General features: G+C 43.4%; 1 protein-coding gene across 1 annotated transcript in view; it reads right to left on the bottom strand.

Annotated features, from left to right (window-relative positions):
* The window catches only part of PPP2R5C (protein phosphatase 2 regulatory subunit B'gamma), a 51821-nt gene extending 32384 nt beyond the window's left edge, over nucleotides 1-19437 (bottom strand). The window contains exons 1-3 of the mRNA XM_069951363.1: nucleotides 19228-19437; nucleotides 16893-16958; nucleotides 11533-11692 (exon numbers count right to left, since the gene is read on the bottom strand). Coding sequence (XP_069807464.1) covers nucleotides 11533-11692; nucleotides 16893-16958; nucleotides 19228-19254 — 253 coding nt within the window. The 5' untranslated portion in view covers nucleotides 19255-19437. The remainder of the gene's footprint in view (nucleotides 1-11532; nucleotides 11693-16892; nucleotides 16959-19227) is intronic.
* Nucleotides 19438-20630: the final 1193 nt, after the last annotated feature.

Below are 20630 nucleotides of genomic sequence, written 5' to 3'. Positions count from 1 at the left end.
TTCAATTGACTAGCAAGGTTATAAAGGGGACTGAAGCGGTCAGCACCTGCATCTCATCTCCCCAGCGGCAGAACGTGGGGCGAGGTGGCGGGCGGAGGTAATCTTAGACAAATCTGCTACTTAAAGGGGTTATCCAGGATTAGAAAAACATGGCTGCTTTGAGAAACATCATGACTGGATCAGGTTTTGAAACTCCATTCACTTAAATGGAACTGAATTGCAAAGCCTCATGCAAACTAAAAGACAAGAGTGGTGCAGTTTCTGGAAGAAAGCGGACATGCTTTTCAAAATGGAACAGTCTGTTCACATGTTCGTCCAATCATATAGATACCAAAACCCAACACATATCCACCACAACTGTTAAGTGCATAGTCACAGAAAGTTACTACCCATGGACTGCTATCTTGCCCATTCCCCAATAATACGTATTCTCAGCTCACATGAGCATGGAGAAGAGAAGGGAGTAAACTGCTGCCAGACTCCTCTGTTAGTGGCTTATTTCCCAAGAACAAAAGGATAGAGGCAATAAAATCCAACATCGGATTCTTCTTTCCGAATATCTGCTAGCAGGGACGGGGCAGGAGGCTCACATACACATTAGAGCGGCATTTCCCAACCAAGCCAGACTCTCTTTCCACTTGGAGGATAAGTGTGCATGATCACCCAAGTGTGTGTTATGGGTAGGTCAGAGGAATGATGCAGATTTACACCTGACATTAAACCCAACAACCTTCCTGCCCATCGCTATAAACAAAGACAATAAATATTAATACCAATTAGGGTAAAACGGAAGACGTGGCTTTTAATTAAAAGCTTCCTAACTGTGCGTCTCTGCAGGGGGCAGCGCTGAGAGAGGGAGGGGTCCGCTGACTGCCTGCAGCCTATATGTCATCTCCACATCTAACCCAAGGAAAACGACTAAGATCAAGGGTAAGTTATAGGAAGGAGAGGGTAAAACTATAGACACTGACTCAAGACACCATTACCCAGTGACCTGCACTCACTATTCTGCTGGTGAGGTCACTGTGTACATACATTACATTACTGATCCTGTATTATACTGCAGAAATGCACTCACTATTCTGCTGGTGGGATCACTGTGTACATACATTACATTACTTATCCTGTACTGAGCCTGAGTTACATCCTGTATTTCTTTTAATAAAATTTTAAACATAATAAATACAGAAAAACACACTGTATGTAACCAGAACAAAACAAATAGAAAAATTACCAAAACAAAATGAATCCATAATATAAACCACCGGTCCATCCCCACACTCATTTTTCCACACAGACAACCCATATACAATATAATAATATATATATATATATATATATATATATATATATATATATATATATATATATATATACACACACACACATATATATACACACACACACACACACTATAACCAATTTTAGCTAAACGTATTTATATAGGTGTATAGTATATAGTGGTGTATACTATATAGTAGTGTATATAGTTTATTAATACGTGAACTCCCTGGCCCAGTTGCATTGTGCACAACCTAATACCACAGAAATAATTCTATACAAACCAACACCAACTAAACAAGACATCATACACAAATAACCTACAACTAAACAAGACATGATAGAAAAAGAATAACCTACAACTTAATAATACATATAATATTTTTAATTTTTTTATACTGTATTATACTCCAAAGCTGCACTCACTATTGGTGAGTGGGGTCACTGTGTACATACATTACATTACATTACATTACTGATCCTGTATTATACTGCAGAGCTGCACTCACTATTCTGCTGGTGTGGACACTGTACATACATTACATTACTGATCCTGTAATATACTGCAGAGCTGCACTCACTATTCTGCTGGTGTGGTCACTGTGTACATACATTACATTACTGATCCTGTATTATACTGCAGAGCTGCACTCACTGCTCTGGTATGCTGGTGGAGTCAGCTAAGCCACTTATTGATTGCTTTCAATAAGAATGAGTAGAATTATGAATGCATCTCTTCAGTATAACACAGAACGCTACTGACTATAGCCTGTCTATTTGATCCCTGTTGCTCTCCACCCAGGAGACATCTATCATGTCTCCCTTGTACCTTCCCCATCAGCTTTCTGACATTAAGCCACAGCCAGAGCAATGGAGAGAGGGGAGACAGAAGAGCAGCCCGGAGGCTCAAACCCTGAGAGCCAACTGGACATGTGACATCTGTGCGAGGTCGGACAGGGAAGAACAAAGTGGAAATCCTGTGACTAGACCGCCCAGTCTGCTCATTAAAATGACTGCATGCACTGTCGGCCATGACACCCTGGGGGTTGTAGTTTCTATAAATTGAGGAACACTGATGTGAGCCATCAGAGCCTGTAAACTCTTTCACTTCTTGTTCTCTAAATAGAGACCTGCTGATGTTCAGCCGATGGGTCCTGTAGCTAAAAGTCTCAACAAATCAGCTGTTGTAGCTGGGGATAGCAGGCGGTAGAAGAAACATGGTGTTTGTGGAAAGGGCAGCCATATTCCATGGAGGGATCAGTAGAGGTGTCACTGGCAGGGTCCCCTCTATGAGGTCCGTATGATGCTGTACATTCACTGCTGTTCTCCACAGCTGGGTATGAGCATCAGCCTTTGGGGTCACTGATGCATGGTATCACTTGCTCCATGTTGTGTAAACTGACCAGGAAGCACGTGTGTGGCTGACGTACTCCAGGCCGCACAGGCTATAAATACACTCCTGACTGGCAGGTAACACTGGTTTTATTTTCCCATATAACATTTTCCACATAAAAGCCTTCTCTGATTCCTGTGTGTGCTGCCACCTAGTGTTCAATCTGTGCACAGCTAAGTGACTATTTATTTTCTAAATAAAAGCCATGACACAGGATAGGTGATGAGTGGGAGTGCTGATTAAAATACAGAAGGTCTTTTATCCTCCAACAAGAAGAGAGCGGCAGCTTAGTACGCTTAAGATCTATGGGAGTGCCTGAGATCGCTGCAGACTGCACTATGTTACATTCAGGCAGACATGCCTGACCGTCACTGCTGGACCAGGGCATCCCAGCATTCAGACCTCCAGTGGGTACATGTTTATCATCTACCTGAGGGCAGGTGACCACAGCGTGCCACCCCTTTAAATTAACAGGGTCCATTGCTCTCACTGGTATGCATCATATGTTGGATCAAGCAGAGCCACACGGATTGTTCCTAACTAAAGCCCCAATGTGAACAGAGCCTTAAAGGGACCTGCAGCCAACCAAAAAATTTGCTGTTACTACCATTAAACAGCTACAGTTTCTTGATACACCATCCCGTTCGTGAGTTATGTGTGTCTTTAGAGTTTGTTCAATAGTCAGATGGGCGTGGACATATCACTTGCTAGTCATGCCTATTTTTAAAATTAAAAGGAGAACTCCAGGGAAAGATCATTTTCCAGCAGGCAGGAGTAGGAACATAACAAGTGCTACTTTCTTTTCCCTGTGCCTCCGCAGTGCAGCACTTCTGCCCAAACTCCTTCTTCCCCGAAGTGATGTGTAGTGGGAAAGTACCCCACCTGGCTCATGGTCTCACCTTAGTAGGCAATCCTTCAGCCGAGTCGTTCCGCCCCTTCAGAAGCAGATCCAGGAGCTTCGGACTCTTTGGGCCCTATTACACAGAACGATTATCGTTTAAATTCAAACGATAATGATTTTTCGCACGATAATCGCCCTGTGTAATAGGGCCCGTAGAGTCCGAAGCTCCTGGATCTGCTTCTGAAGGGGCGGCACGACTCAGCTGAAGGATTGCTGACTAAGGTGAGACCACCTAAAATTATCGTTAATAGTTAGCTCTAATTCCACATTCGTTCAGTGCAATTGCACATCATTTATTGTTTTGCGGGGATAAGAAGGAATAAACCATCTTAGTAACAATCGCAATAACGATCGTATCCAACGACCATCGTGTCTAATATCGTGAACGATTTCAGGCTAACAATAAACATCTTGCTTGACAACAAAAATCTTGTCTGCGATGGTTTATCGTTAGCCGTTAATCATTAAAAATCGCTCCGCGTAATAGGACCCTTAGTTTACACCCAACTGACTATTAACTGAATGGACAAACAGTAAACCTAGAGAATATTGAGAAACTGTAATAGGAAGCATAATCAGGACATCTCAGACTATTTCAAGGTAGTAACAACCCTATTTGGGGTTGGCTACTAATAAATAAATCTGGTAATAATAATAAAAAAATATATTATATATATATATATATATATATATATATATATATATATATATATATATACACACACATACACACACACACGCAGGATCAATGCACACAGAGTTTGTTTATACAGCAGTCTGCTGTATACACAACGCCGCAGAGGTCTGCTGTATACACAAAGCCGCAGAGGTCTGCTGTATACACAAAGCCGCAGAGGTCTGCTGTATACACAAAGCCGCAGAGGTCTGCTGTATACACAAAGCCGCAGAGGTCTGCTGTATACACAAAGCCGCAGAGGTCTGCTGTATACAAAAAGATGCAGAGGTCTGCTGTATACACAAAGCCGCAGAGGTCTGCTGTATACAAAAAGACGCAGAGGTCTGCTGTATACACAAAACAGGGAGATAAACATTTTATTTTTGCAAAATACCTCCAATTTCTCCCTTTTAAAGCTGCTGACTCGGCTCACTGTATAATAAAACAGGGCATCCAAGACCTGGCAATGCCCTCCAGCTACGGAGAACCGTACTGCTACTAACCCTCAGGACACGGGCCTCATTGTCAATTACATGGCACACACAATGGAGCCTTAAATAATGAATCCCTCTCGCAGGATGACACAAAGGTCGCCAGTGTGCACTCTGTGAATTAAAGCAGATGCCCCAGTCACATGCCCACTTCTTATTAATCAGGTGCCATGAACTACAATTGTAAAGCAGAAAAAGGCTTTAGACACCTGCCAAATGCACAGCGGATCAATCTATCTGGTGTCTATGAGTTGTCTTTACGTCAATAACACTTTCGGCCTCCATCAAGTGAACAAGCACCAATGAATAGGCTTGTCCTATGTGCCAGAAACTTGCCTAATACTGTATATTGCTAACGTAACGTGAACGCAGCCTCCTCAGGCCGTATGATGATGTATGAAGTTACTTCGGCGAGCAAAACTCATTTCAGCATTGTCATAAAATATATTGTATTAATCACCAATGCTTTACAGCCCTGGAGGAACGGATCAGGATGATGAACCGCAACCACAACAAGTCAGACATCTACAGCGAACATGGAGAGAAAGACAAGATAAAGAGATGCAATATGGGAAACCCATCATTTACAAGCACTGAGGAAAGGCTTCACATACAGTATATATCAGTAGAATGTGCCTGTCATATACATCCAGCAATCTCAGGAGTAACAAATATAATATATGCAGAGAATATACAAGACCATAAAAAGCTGGTGGGAAATTGCTTGAAAACTGTTTTAGAAGGAGGAAAAGAAGTCTTCTCTATATACAGACAAGGGCATTGTTCATACCCAATATATGCTGACAGTACCCGATACCCAACAGATGTATCCTGACAGTACCAATACCCAACAGATGTGTCCTGACAGTACCAATACCCAACAAATGTGTCCTGACAGTACCCAACAGATGTGTCCTCATAATACCCTATAACCAACAGATGTATCCCGACACATATATCCCGACAGTACCCGACACCCAACAGATGTATCCTGACAGTACCAATACCCAACAGATGTGTCCTCAAAGTACCCTATAACCAACACATGTATCCTGACAGTACCCGACACATTTATCCCGACAGTATCCGACACCCAACAGATGTATCCTGACAGTACCAGATATCCAATAAATGTACCCTGAAAGTACCTGATACCCAATAAATGTATCCCGACAGTACCAGACACCCAACTGACGTATCCTGACAGTAACTGATATCCAATGGATATACCCTGACACTAACCAATAAATGTACCCCGACAGTATCCTATACCCAACAGATATACCCTGACACTAACCAATAAATGTACCCTGACAGTATCCTATACCCAACAGATATACCCTGACAGTACCAGATATCCTATAGATGCCTCCTGACACTAGCCAATAACCAATAGAGGCACTATGACTGAAACAAGGAATCTATCTGATCATTTCCCTCTAGACAACCATGAGAAGTCCTGCTGCTGCTTATTTCTCCATTGTGATGTTATTGGATCAATCGTTCTGCAGCAGCTGGAGGGCGACAAGTTGGTGAACAGCAGCATAATAATCCGTGTAATCTAAACTGTATGAACAGAACCGAATCCCAGGTTGAAGAACAAAGCATGTAATGTTAAAAAGTGTCCTTGTCCCTTTAAAAAAACAAACAAAAAACTTTTCATATATCACCCAGACATGGTTGGGGTCTGTATCCAAGCACTTGTCACCACGCTGCAGGATACAGACTCCATTTCAAGTCTATGGAGATGCAGCAAGATGGAGATCACAGTGAGTGAAGTGCTTGTTGAGCCCTTTTCCTGAATCTACCTAACCATTCTTTATAAAATGATAATATAATCATACAATGGGGGTTGCAGGTGTGCAACTGGAGAGCCCCAAGTCGGTGAACATGGCAATGGCAAAATATTGCAGGCAATGTTAATATAACCATATGATGGGAATGATTTTTGCATGACTTATGACTACAGTCAACAGGGATTCCCTTCCTTTAAGGGAATGAAGAGGACCAAGAGGTTATAATACACGGACATCAATATCTATGGACTAGTATGAAGGGAATATGCTAAAGCCCCCAGTACAAACCACGGCTTGGATACCTGGTTACAGCCAGATCCGTATGAGCCTTTATATAATATATTATTATTATTATATATATATATATATATATACACACACACACACACTTACACACACGTACGAGGACGCCACTCCTCTCTAGTGATTAAAGCCGTGCTGCAGGGGTTTATTGGAGGATGTGACAATGCCCCATGGGCTGGGCCTAAATATTCCAACAAAAGAACAGACACTGGATTTAATAGGCTTTACAGCAAAGGACCAAACTTTAACAAAATGAAAGAGGGAAACGGTTAATTTGGCAGATTGTCACACTAAGTCCCAAGCCAAGTGAGGAAGAAAAGCATCAGGGACATGAAGCTGCCCGGCTCACTGCTCTCTCTATAGCAGCAATAAACTCGGAGCTGCTCTTTACTGGCAGAGCGACATACACAGGGATACCATCAATGAAAGGACACCTATCCTTCATATATCAGTGACACGTCACGTTATTTGGTTGTGTCTGTCTGCCCTCTGCTGCATAACATTTAAAGGGGTTGTCCAGCGAAAATCTTTTTCTTTCAAATCAGTTGGTTTCAGAAAATTTAAAGGAAATTACAAATTTATATATTTAAAAATATCAAGTCTTCCCATACTTTTCAGCTGCTGTATGTCCTGCAGAAAATTGTGTATTCTTTCCGGTCTGACACAGTGCTCTCTGCTGCCACCTCTGTCCATGTCAGGAACTGTCCAGAGCAGCAGCAAATCCCCATAGAAAACCTCTCCTGCTCTGGACAGTTCCTGACAGAGGTGGCCATGAACGCAGCCTAACCTCTGGTAACCGCTCCAGTGGAGGACGGGAGAAAGACCACTGGGATGTTGTGACATGTGAATCTTCATCCTGGTGGTCTCCCGTCCCTGCACCAGAACTGTCATTATCTGTATTGTGTGGGCAGCCAGTAGACCTGGATAGACGACTGCTGAGAGAGCTGCTCTCACCAGCTCTCCTCGGTCAGACCTGTCAGTCTATGCCCCGTCCCTGCTGCCCGTGTAGCCAACCCACCATCTGGACCTTTCTATACTTCTACCTGAAGCCGAGTCACTTTGTACATGGGGAGAGAGCAGGCTGCGCGCTTCTTCCCCAGGTACAGCCAGCTCTCTCCCCAAGCACACAGCAATACAGAAGGTCTGGATGGCAGGTTGGCTATATGGCTACACAGGCAGCAGGGACGGAGCACGGGCTTACACGTCACATCATTCCGGTGATTTGTTACAGCTCCGTTGTGGGACAGGATAGAGACCACTGGGATGATGTGACATGCCAGCCCGTGCGCCGCCCCTGCAGCCAACCTGCCATCCGGACCTTCCGTATAGCTCTGTGCTTGGGGAGAGTACAGACTGTACCCGGGGAAGAAGGGCACAGCCTGCTCTCTCCCCATGCACAGAGCAATACGGAAGGTCCGGATGGCAGGTTGGCTACATGGGCAGCAGGGACGGAGCATGAGCTGACATGCCGGTGGTCTCTCTCCTGTCCTGCACCAGAGCAGTTACCGGTGGTACCCCTGCTTCATGCTCCCGTCCCCACCGCACACAGCCCAGCCCGCACCTCCGTATGTTAGACAGTGGGTTGTGATGTCACCATTTTTGCTAGGAACAGAAGACTTCAAGCTGTAGTAAATGTATTAAACAAGCATGGAGGTGGTGGGAGAAGGAAGGAGTAGCTCCAGGAGGACTGCTCAGACGAGCCCTACACTGACAGACAGAACTGGTTTGAAATATTTGTCACTTAAAAGGGGCTATCCAGGACCAGCACCACCCCTGTCCTCAGGATGTGTGTGGTATGGCAATTAAGCTCCGTTCATTTCAATGCAATCGAGTTGCAAAAGCACACCCAACCTGAGGACAAGAGCAGTGCTGTTTCTGGAAGTAAGTGGACATGTTTTCTAAGCCTGGACAAACCCTTTAATGAAAAAGTGAAGCTTTATTACTCACAGGCCACACTGCACACCCCAATGTGCTGCTCATCATCAGTCATCACCATACACCTTAGGGGGCAACAAGCTGCTGCCACTTCTCTAATTAACACAGTTCTTATATGTGGAGACCCCCTGGGTATGCAGAGACCCCGGGTGTCTGAAGAACGACAGTGTGTTTAGAGTAAGCTCAAGGAACAGCCAAACCTTAATATGTGATAGTGGCGAGCACAGCCATAGATTAGCTATGCCTGTCAAACCGCAAGTAATGGACACAAGTCTTAGCAACTTACTACTGGGTTATTGCTTCAGGTTTGTAATGATAAAGAACTATGGCGAGAAACATCTTAGGCTCTGTTTACATTTTATTTTTTAAAGGGTTTGTCCACCAAAATTTTTTTCTCTTACAAATCAACTGGTGTCAGAAAGTTATATAGATTTGTAATTTACTTATATTTAAAAATCTCAAGTCTTCCAGTACTTATCAGCTGCTGTATGTCCTGCAGGAAGTGGTGTATTCTTTCCATTCTCACACAGTGTTCTCTGCTGCCTTTTCTGCCCATGTCAGGAACTGTCCAGAGCAGCAGCAAATCCCCATAAAAAACCTCTCCTGCTCTCCAGACTGGAAAGAATACACTACTTCCTGCAGGACACACACAAACTGATAAGTACTGGAAGACTTTTTAATAGAAGTAAATTACAAATCTCTGGCACTTTCTGACACCAGTTGATTTAAATAAAAAAAAAACCCTTAAAGAAGCATTCCCTTTTTTATTTACTTTGTACCCCCCTCCACACTGCTTGTAGGCGCAGGCACGTACTTACCTGTGATTATTAGCGCGGCTACGTTGTCTTTAAATCCCGTGCATGTTCACGTCACCGCTCTTTCGACCCCTCTTCTGTATGGAGACCATGTTGATTGAGGGCTGGAAGTCACACTCACCCATAGAGATGCACTGGAGAGCATGACTTCCAGCCTTCAATCAACATGGAAACAGAAGAGTGATGACGTGAACAGCATTGTAGCACCGTAACGAAGCCACGCTGCAGGACACTGATAGTCACTGGTGAGTATGCGTGCAGTAGGGGACAAATAAGAAAAAAATAACAGAGCTCCCAGCACATATGCCAAAAGTATTCATAGGTACAGTATTCATCTACATACTCAGCATGTGCAGTCTGTGTATGCATAGCTTTAACGGTTAAGCAAAGTAAAGTACCATTTATCCTAAACAGATGGATACAGTAAAATTATACTCAATGGTATAAATGCAAAGTCAATCTATATACCAGGGAAGCAAATTACAGGGAGGCAGAAGCAATCTACACAACTGATTTTGCATGGTAATTGGGTTATCTAGCCTTAGAAAAACATGGCCGCTTTCTTCCAGAAATAGCACCACTCCTGTCCTCAGTTTGGGTGTAGTATTGCAGCCCCATTCCATTGAAGTAAATAGAGCTGAATTGTAATACCACACACAACCTGAGGACAGGGGAGGCACTGTTTTTGCAAGAAAGCTGTTTTGCTTTTTTTTAAATCCCAGATAAACCCTTTAAAAAAAAAAAAAAAAAAAAAAAGGGACATTTCACCAAATATTCTAGTGAACTCTTGCAGCCGGGTCTCCTTGCAGATTGCCAGGGCTGATGTAGTAGTTTTAATACTGTGTATGCACCAAGAGACTATTGTGCTGTATCCAAGGCTCCTGTATCCAGCAGCGGAGCTAGTGTTGTAGGATGTGGCGCTAATGCACTGGCTTCCTTGCTGGGTTTAGGATACTGAGTAGGATGCTGCCGCACATGTGCAGGGATGAAGAACCTTTAGCTCTCCAACTGCTGCAGAGCTACAATTCCCATCATGCCTGGACAGCTTTGGCTGCCCATAGATAATGGGAATTGTATAGAGATGAGCGAACCGGGTTAGAGTCGTTCCGAACCCGAACATTCGGCATTTGATTAGCGGGGGCTGATAAACTTGGATACAGCTCTAACGTTGTCTGGAAAACATGGATACAGCCAATGACTATATACATGTTTTCCACGTAGCCTTAGGGCTTTATCCAACTTCAGCAGCCACCGCTAATCAAATGCCGAAAGTTCGGGTTCGGATTGACTTGAGCATGCTCCAGGTTCGCTCATCTCTAGAATTGCAGTTTAGCAGCAGCTGGAGGGCCACAGGTTTCTCATCCCTGTCCTACTGCATAGCGACAAACAGCCTGCAACATGAACCACAGCCGGTCTGTACATTCTACTATTTGGAGATATCTGCTCTGCAATATCTACTGTGTGCACTCCTGCCCTGTAACCTTCTCTCTATACAACTGGAGGTAGACCAACATTACTAATATGACAGCCCTGTAGGCAATGCTAGCAGAGCACTGACCATATTATGGGACTATATACATATAGTAGTGCCGGTTACTTTTTTTGAGCACTGACATTACTTACAGGATCCTGTAGAAGTCTAGGGCTTATTTTGAGCTTTGAAGCAATGATGTACTGGCAGCAATGGCGACAGCCACTCGGAGCTGCCCATTGACATTACACAGGCCGCAGTGAATCGTGCCTGTGTCCTGCTGACACTGCTTGTAGAGGAATGCATTCCAATAATTGTACATTACAGAACTGCTGATAAGTCTTGATGGTATGTCCTGCAGGTCCCCTTAGAATAACCAGTCAGGAATTACGCCAGATCTTATACACTGGTAAATATAGCTACCGTCATCCCACCAAGGACAAGCAACAAAACGATAAATGTTAAATTACCTTTCAGAGACGGAAGCTTCTGCAGTTCACGGTTATTGCTCACGTTGAATCTTGAGGAGCTCTGACGTTTTTCCTTCTTCACGACCGCTTGGGGGGTGGGTACCTTAATTTTGGACACCTGAGCTGGTGGGGGGACGTTGTTTGCCTTCTTGTTGGACACCTAAACACATAATAATGAACAATTATACCAAGTACAAGTATTTGAAGAGGAAATTTACCAAAGCTTCAGTCAGGCCACATATAAGAGATATACAGTGCCAATAGCTCTACAAGTATATATTACTGTGCACTGACAAATTAGCAGATAGTGTCTGCGGCAACGGGAAACATTAGTTATCGCAGTCTTCGTACAGGCCAGACCTATCTAAGTAAAACTTTGCTTACCCTTTAAAAAGAAAAAAAAACAAAAAAAAAACATACATTAGAATAATAACATAAACTAATATATATATATATATATATATATATATATATATATATATATATATATATATATATATACACACACACACACACAGATTTACCCTCCCTATGTGTGGCTTTATTCCTCCTCCATGTATGACACCTTCCAGATTACAGAAATACTCAAACACTCTGAGCTGCTGGAGACCCCTCTCCTCCCACAGTATAACCTGCAGCCTTTAACTTTCTTACATCATCAGCACAGTTCCCATCATTCCCATGATCTGGTTGTATGTGCTCCATTATGGGCAATAATACTCTGTCTATAATTAATGCCTTAAAGGGATTTTTCTACAACAGGAAACCCTTTCTTCCATAACTGTGGTTCTTAAAACTTTCAGGTTCTTTGATGGTCTGCACAGTCTATTGTTGTCACCGAGCACGGAACGTCACTGTGGCCTAAGGAAATTGACCAAGGTTCTAAGGAGACTATTACAGAAGACACATCCCAGAAAAAATGAGGAAAGTCTAGAAAGTAAATGCATAACTATATTACTAGTAGAGATGAGCGAACCTGGAGCATGCTTGAGTCGATCCGAACCCGAACTTTCAGCATTTGATTAGCGGTGGCTGCTGAAGTTGGATAAAGCCCTAAGGCTAAGTGGAAAACATGGATATAGTCATTGGCTGTATCCATGTTTTCCAGACAACCTTAGAGCTTTATCCAAGTTCAGCAGCCCCAGCTAATCAAATGCCGAACGTTTGGGTTCGGATCGACTCGAACCCGGTTCGCTCATCTCTAATTACTAGCCATGGGTGCCCTGATCACTTAAAGAGACAGTGTCATCAGAAAATGACGTTATATAAATAATGGGGGAGATTTATCTAACATGGTGTAAAATGAAACTGGCTCAGTTACCCCTACCCCTACCTTTCATTTTCCAAAGAGTCTGTGAGGAATAAAAGGTGGAATTTGATTGGTTGCTAGGGGCAACTTAGCCAGTTTCACTTTACACCATGTTTGATAAATCTCCCCCAATGTTTTTATATTAAGCATTTTTTTTATTTTACTTTTTTAGAATTTTAGGTGCCATCTTTTCTAATTTTCCATTTTTTACCAATATTATAAAATACGGTAATCCTGAAATCTTGCAGTTTTCATCGTCACCACTGGGGCAAAAACTAAGCTGAGACTTCCTGTTGTGATAATAGAAGATTGCGGTAAAGCATTGCAGAGACATGTGACAGCAGTATATAGATATCAGTACAAGACAACAGCAGCTCCCTGTGGAATGACCTTTTCAAAAGATTGCAGTGCACGCTCAATGAGGTCTCACATTCATCGCAAGAGGACAGGGTCTGTCTACTGTCGTCTATGTCCATGAGTCTTGCTGTAAGGCATGTGACTAAATGCTGTTAAGAACAACACAGGCAAGATGGCAGCCCCCATACCAATGTACAAAAAGTAAAATAAAAAAATAAAGTCAGAAAATTGAAACAGATTAGAATAACAGAACAAGTTTTAGTATCTGACTAACTGGCCAAAGAAAAATTAGGCGATACATTCCTTTTAAACAAAATGGGAAGAAAGGCTGAGTTGAGCTCCGGGGCCATCAGTTATAAGTACATGTTGAAAATATACCAGAAGCTCCCCTGATAGACACTATTGCAGTGTGCAACCTACCCAAGGTTAAAGCTACATGGCGACAGGTTTGCCAAAGATGCAACCACACTGACAATCATTAGATGTGATGCTGCCATGTCACACTGAGATCTTTACGGTGTGTAAGTGAATTTACCACAGCCTTAGCCTTATAAAATCAAATCTATCAGATCCCCCAGCACCTACCAGGTCACACCCATACCAGATATAGGAAAATTTTTCTTGTATAGGAGTCATGATTTCACGCTTCGGGCTTTGGCGTCACCTCACACCACCAGCCTGTCATTTACATTCAGCTTCACACTGAGCAGCACATCAAAGAGAAGTCTCTACAGCAGATTATGTGTTACGGAGCAAAATCATAAGATCATCCCCGATATAAGACACACAGGAAGTCAGGTATGTGAAGAAGGAGGAGACAAGGTCTAATACTGCTCTGTGAATACACCCATCATCTATAGGGGAACTATCCAAGAGAAATCAATGGCAGCATGCTGTGTGATCCTTGTGGCCCTGCCATCATATGCATTACAGAAGTGCTTGTCAGCACACACATTAGGTGTCAGGTGAACCCACCACTTTGGTGTTAATGCGCCCCCCCCCCCCCCCCCCCCAGTATTCTCCTCCTACGGCTGACATCAGCAGAGATAAGGATAAAGGACGACATATTGGATTTTATGTGCCTGATCCTTCTGTTACCAGGAATCCGGAAGGCATTTAAAGCGCTACAAAAACATGGCTACTTTTCCCCCTCTCTTGTCTCCAAATTGGGTGGGGTTTCTAACTCCGTTCCATTGAAGTAAATGGAGCTTAGTTGCAAACCACACCTGAACTGGAGACGAGAGAGGGAAAAGTAGTCATGTTTTTGTAGCGCTGGATAACCCCTTTAACCATCCTTCTAAAAGGAGTACTCCAGAGACCAAAATTTTTTATGTTTTAATACATTGCTTTAATTTTATATTACTTGTACATATGTGTAAAATGTACATATACACGTCTGTTGACTGGCAGCAGTAAGCCCCTCTGCAGTCACCAGCGTTTGTGTCGGGAACTGCAGGGCTCTAAGCCATCGATCATATTAGAACCCCCCCTCCCCCAGGTACTAAATATAAAACAATTCCAATGAGACGTACCTCCGCACCTGCCCGAACTCGGCTTAATCAACGAGGGGTTAGTTGGTTGGTTAGGTCCAATCACCTGGGCACACTAGGATGGTGCTCAGCAAACTTGAAAAAAGTCTCTGAATGTGATATCAAAAGATTGGTATGGGCCAGGAGGAAGCGCGGTGAGAGCGCGAGCGATCGTAGCCTATGTTCTTGTTTGTATCCACGAGCATGTGAACAATAAATCATCACTAGCAAGTATTGGACGTGTGCCGCATTACTTATATTCTTTTGATATCACTAAATATAAAAGCCTACAATAGCCTTGTAGTCCCCGACACAAAAGTTAGTAGTAGCAGAAGGGCTGTGTCAGTGAACAATAAATTTATTTAAATGATGTTAGATTACAAAGTAACTTAACTTTATTAAAGCAATCTATTAGCAAAAAAAGGTTTTTGTATTACTTTCTAGAGCTCCCCTTTAAAGCGGAAGTCCGGTTTAAGACGTTTTTTCTTCGAAAGAACCAGGGAGGAGGTGGCTGAACATAACATGCACCTACCTGCCTGGCTCCAGTTCTTCGTCCACTTCCCAGTTTGAGCTGGAATCCAGGTCAGGACGCGTCAACCCCGCTCAGCCAGTCAGCAGCCAAAGCGGGACTCTGCTATGGCCACTGACACGTCAGGACCAAGGTCCCAGCTCAGACCAGGAAGCGACCAGTAAACAGGGAACCAAAGCGGAGGACAGCGGACCCCTGGAAGTAGGTGCATGTTCAGCCACCTCCTACCCGACTATTATGCAAAAAATGTCCGACACCAGCCTCCCCCTTTAATTAAAAATACCTGCATGCTGAACTGAGCAGAAGGGGCACATGAACACAAAAAGCTTTCTTACAGTTCCTAGAAGCAACAAGCAGGATGACAGTAGGATAATACAGGTCATAACTCAAAATCAGAACCAGAACTAAACGAGTGACTCAACTTTATATGTAGAGTAATAATATACATGACCTGAAAATGGTGACCCATCCTACAAATTATTCATCCTGGCAATGTGTACATGCCTACTGTGTATCTATTGCCAATGAGGGCCTTGTGTTACATACAAAGGGCTGAACCTGTCACAACTGACTAGTGTTAGCTGTACTATAGGGATGTCCAGTGTATGGAAGGATAACCTGCTACACTATAAGACTGCAATGAATCCCACTACACAGGAATACAGTGGGTACATCACCCATACACTCCATAGGCAGTACATGCTTCATTACTTTCCATTCACAGGAAAGGCTCGTAGACTACGCTCTCCTAGACAGTGGGGGGGAATGTATGTGGATGCATAAGAGTCCAATGTACGTCAAAGGAAACATGCCAAGTGCACGAGAGTTTATGGACAAGTCAGAAGTATATGCTGAGGAACACTCAATGTATACAGACTTGCAAAAACTAGATGAGTGGAGCCTTACCCCAACAAAGGTAGCTTAAAAAATGCTAGGAGCTAGATAGCAGGCTGCACGTGTCTGCCAGATCCTGCCCTCACACAATTTACTTATAAGAGATCAACAAAAGACGCTGCCAAGTTTGGAGTGACCCGCTGTTTACATAGCGTCTAGTGCACAATGCCATGCAGATCTATCTCGCCAACATCGCTACTTCTAGGCAAATTCGGCGGAATTCCGCGGCAGAACTCTCCGCCACGGAATCCCGCCTGCCTCAGTGTCAAACAGTGTGTCTATGGGAGGGTTTGCGGCTCTCCATTCAAACAAGTGAAATGTCAATTCTTTGAGCTGAGGCACGCGAGCCCTCCCATAGCTCTTAGCCGCAGAATTTCATAGAATTTGCTCAATGTGAACTGGCCCTACATGTGTATGCAGCAATAAGAAAGGTAGCCTTTAACTGTCAGCTGACATGCATGCTCGGCTTCAGATACTTAGATCATCACTAAACATCGTGGTGACAGTAACAAAAACTGCAGCCACCAGCTGAGATCATATAGTCTGATGTTGCAGAAATTGGGATGAAGAACAGAAGCTTCATCCCACATTGTGCCGTTCCCTTTGATGATGCATTTAGCTGCTCCATATTTCCTGTGCTCATCCAGGCTCTGTCCAATGTCACAGCTCCCCTGCTCCACTAGAGACAAGCCTGAGCCACACAGGGGTCTGGACCCTCCCTTCGGCTGTTGTCATCACTCACATCATGTTCAGGGTTATCTTGTCCTTCTTTTCCACTTTTGCCACTTTTTCCAGTTTTTGGAGGTTCCTGCAATAAAATACAAAAAAAAAAAAAAAATACATAGTAAACTCAGATGAAAGTTTTCCTGCAGTTGACAAGAGGACTGTGCAGCTTATATCAGGAGGAAACATTAATAAACGTGAAATCCAGGGCTTATAATAGTGCAGGAGCGTTATAAGAGGAGCAGCTGACATCACACATATGGATGTAGAGGTCTCTGGGGAGATGAGGCACACATTCAGTGATCATGGGGAGGGAGGGGGGGGGGGGACGTTTCTACAGGAATAGTCTGCAGCCATCTGTAGTACAAGCTTAGATAGGAGACATTAGGGGTCAACAGGATGGATGGTAAGCTGCTGATAGGTAAGGGTCCGTTCAAAAACTGTAACACAGGACCCCTGTTGTCATTATTAGTAGGGGCCCAGCAGCTTTGGGGGTGACCTCTATCCACAAAGCCAAAGGTCATCCTTCCTGTCTACAAGATAGGGGAGAGCTAGATGATCAGTAGGTGGTGGAAACACATTGATTGTGAGAACAGAGGTCACTTGTTTCCTAGGTAAATGGAGTGGGGGTGCAACCACTGAGAACCTCACTGATCAGTTATCACTGGTGCTCCCCAAATCTCAAGACCAAGTGGGCTGCAGTGCAGGAGATACTTCTGGCTATATTCTCCTACACATAACTATGTAGAGAACACAATATAACCCCATTCACTTCAATGGAACTTTGTTACTATTTCAAAGAGCAGGTCAAAAGCAAAATGAGGGACCCCTGCACATCACATGGCACTGGAGCCTTCACCTGGCAATAACATTCATAGCAGAATAGTGAGTGCAGCTCTGGAGTATAATACAGGATGTAACTCAGGATCAGTACAGAATAAGTAATGTAATGTATGTACACAGTGATCCCACCAGCAGAATAGTGAGTGCAGCTCTGGAGTATAATGCAGGATGTAACTCAGGATCAGTACAGGATCAGTAATGTAATGTATGTACACAGTGATCCCACCAGCAGAATAGTGAGTGCAGCTCTGGAGTATAATGCAGGATGTAACTCAGGATCAGTACAGGATAAGTAATGTAATGTATGTACACAGTGACCCCACCGGCAGAATAGTGAGTGCAGCTCTGGAGTATAATGCAGGATGTAACTCAGGATCAGTAATATAACATATGTACACAGTGACCCCACCAGCAGAATAGTGAGTGCAGCTCTGGAGTATAATACGGGATGTAACTCAGGATCAGTAATATAACGTATGTACACAGTGACCCCACCAGCAGAATAGTGAGTGCAGCTCTGGAGTATAATACAGGATGTAACTCAGGATCAGTATAGGATAAGTAATGTAATGTATGTACACAGTGACCCCACCAGCAGAATAGTGAGTGCAGCTCTGGAGTATAATGCAGGATGTAACTGAGGATCAGTACAGGATAAGTAATGTAATGTTTGTACAGTGACCCCACCGGCAGAATAGTGAGTGCAGCTCTGGAGTATAATGCAGGATGTAACTCAGGATCAGTAATATAACGTATGTACACAGTGACCCCACCTGTTATGTAGATTATATGTATATAATGAACGCTCAGTAGTATAACCCTTCATTTTGCCTTCTGACACAGACAGCACTGTCACTGCCAATAAACCACCATGGAGTAGATGACAACACGCTGGACAAGTGACGGCTGTCGTACATATCACATATTCCTTCCCATAGGAGCCAATAAAAGTTGTGTGTATCCATCATGGTCGCTCCATTGACTTGTATGGGAGGTGACAGTGCTGAGGTGGATGTCCCAGGCCATAACCTTCTGGGGGGATAATACTTAGAGAGACAAGGGGAGGGGATTACTGAAAGGCAATGTGACAGTCTCCCATAGCAACCAATCAGATGGCAGCTCTCACCCCTCAGGGGCTTAGTGTAAAATGAAAGCAGCGCCCTGATTGGTTGCTATGCGCCTCACTTTCCGGCGTGCTGGTAGTGATGGCTGTGCTCCGGACCTTGAGATTTATGGATCAGCAGCTCCAGATGTTGCCGGGGCTCCGCAGCCTCTACCCTCCCGGGAACAGGAGAAGGGGGCGGGAAGTTTCCCCCGGTATGCTGGAGGTGTGACCGGCCACCGGCAGTGTGAGGTGCCGCCTCCTTGTAACTTCTGATACTCCAGTCCCGGGCAGAGGGCTAGGCCCCGGAGCGCCCGCTAAAGTTCAACCCGTCCTGCCGCACCTCCCCTCACATCCCCCGAGCCGCCGCCCACTCCAAGCACGCTGCGGCCGGATGCGTTACACTCACTTTGTCCTTCTTGTTTTTATTCGGCATGGCGGCGCTCCTGGTGAGGCTGCGGCTGCTGGTGGCGGCGGCTCTCGGTGACACTCACCCCTCCCCCGCCCGCCTCCTCTTCTCTGGCAGCTCCGTCTATTCCTCTCAGTTCTTCCCAGGCTGCTGCCGCAGCGCCTCACCTCCGGCCGCGCCCGCTCCCATTGGCTGGACTCGATCACGTGGCTTAACGTCTATAGGTCGGAACCACGCCCCCGATGTTTTGGGAACGCCCCTTCCCTCTCTCTATGGGTTTGATCGTGAGTAGAGAGGGAGTTGGGGTGTCCCGGGTGCGGATAGTGCAGGGATGGGAAATATACTGTACTATGCTATGTATACTATATATACTGGACTGTAATGAGATGCTGCAAAGCTGTGGGGATATATACTGTTATATACTGTACTGTATATATTATCTACTATACTATATATACTATATACTGTACTGTATATTCTCTACTATACTATATATACTATATACTGGACTGTAATGAGATGCTGCAAAGCTGTGGGGATATATACTGTTATATACTGTACTGTATATTGTCTACTATACTATATACTGTACTGTATATTCTCTACTATACTATATATACTATATACTGGACTGTATATTCTCTACTATACTATATATACTATATACTGGACTGTATATTCTCTACTATACTATATATACTATATACTGTACTGTATATTCTCTACTATACTATATATACTATATACTGTACTGTATATTCTCTACTATACTATATATACTATATACTGGACTGTAATGAGATGCTGCAAAGCTGTGGGGATATATACTGTTATATACTGTACTGTATATTGTCTACTATACTATATATACTATATACTGTACTGTATATTGTCTACTATACTATATATACTATATACTGTACTGTATATTCTCTACTATACTATATATACTATATACTGTACTGTATATTCTCTACTATACTATATATACTGGACTGTAATGAGATGCTGCAAAGCTGTGGGGATATATACTGTTATATACTGTACTGTATATTCTCTATTATACTATATATACTATATACTGTACTGTATATTCTCTACTATACTATATATACTATATACTGTACTGTATATTCTCTACTATACTATATATACTATATACTGTACTGTATATTCTCTACTATACTATATATACTATATACTGTACTGTATATTCTCTACTATACTATATATACTATATACTGTACTGTATATTCTCTACTATACTATATATACTATATACTGTACTGTATATTCTCTACTATACTATATATACTATATACTGGACTGTATATTCTCTACTATACTATATATACTATATACTGGACTGTATATTCTCTACTATACTATATATACTATATACT

This window comes from Dendropsophus ebraccatus, chromosome 13, assembly GCF_027789765.1.
Source record: "Dendropsophus ebraccatus isolate aDenEbr1 chromosome 13, aDenEbr1.pat, whole genome shotgun sequence".
In the NCBI taxonomy this organism is placed as follows: domain Eukaryota; kingdom Metazoa; phylum Chordata; class Amphibia; order Anura; family Hylidae; genus Dendropsophus; species Dendropsophus ebraccatus.
This window is presented reverse-complemented; position numbering and strand designations above follow the sequence as displayed.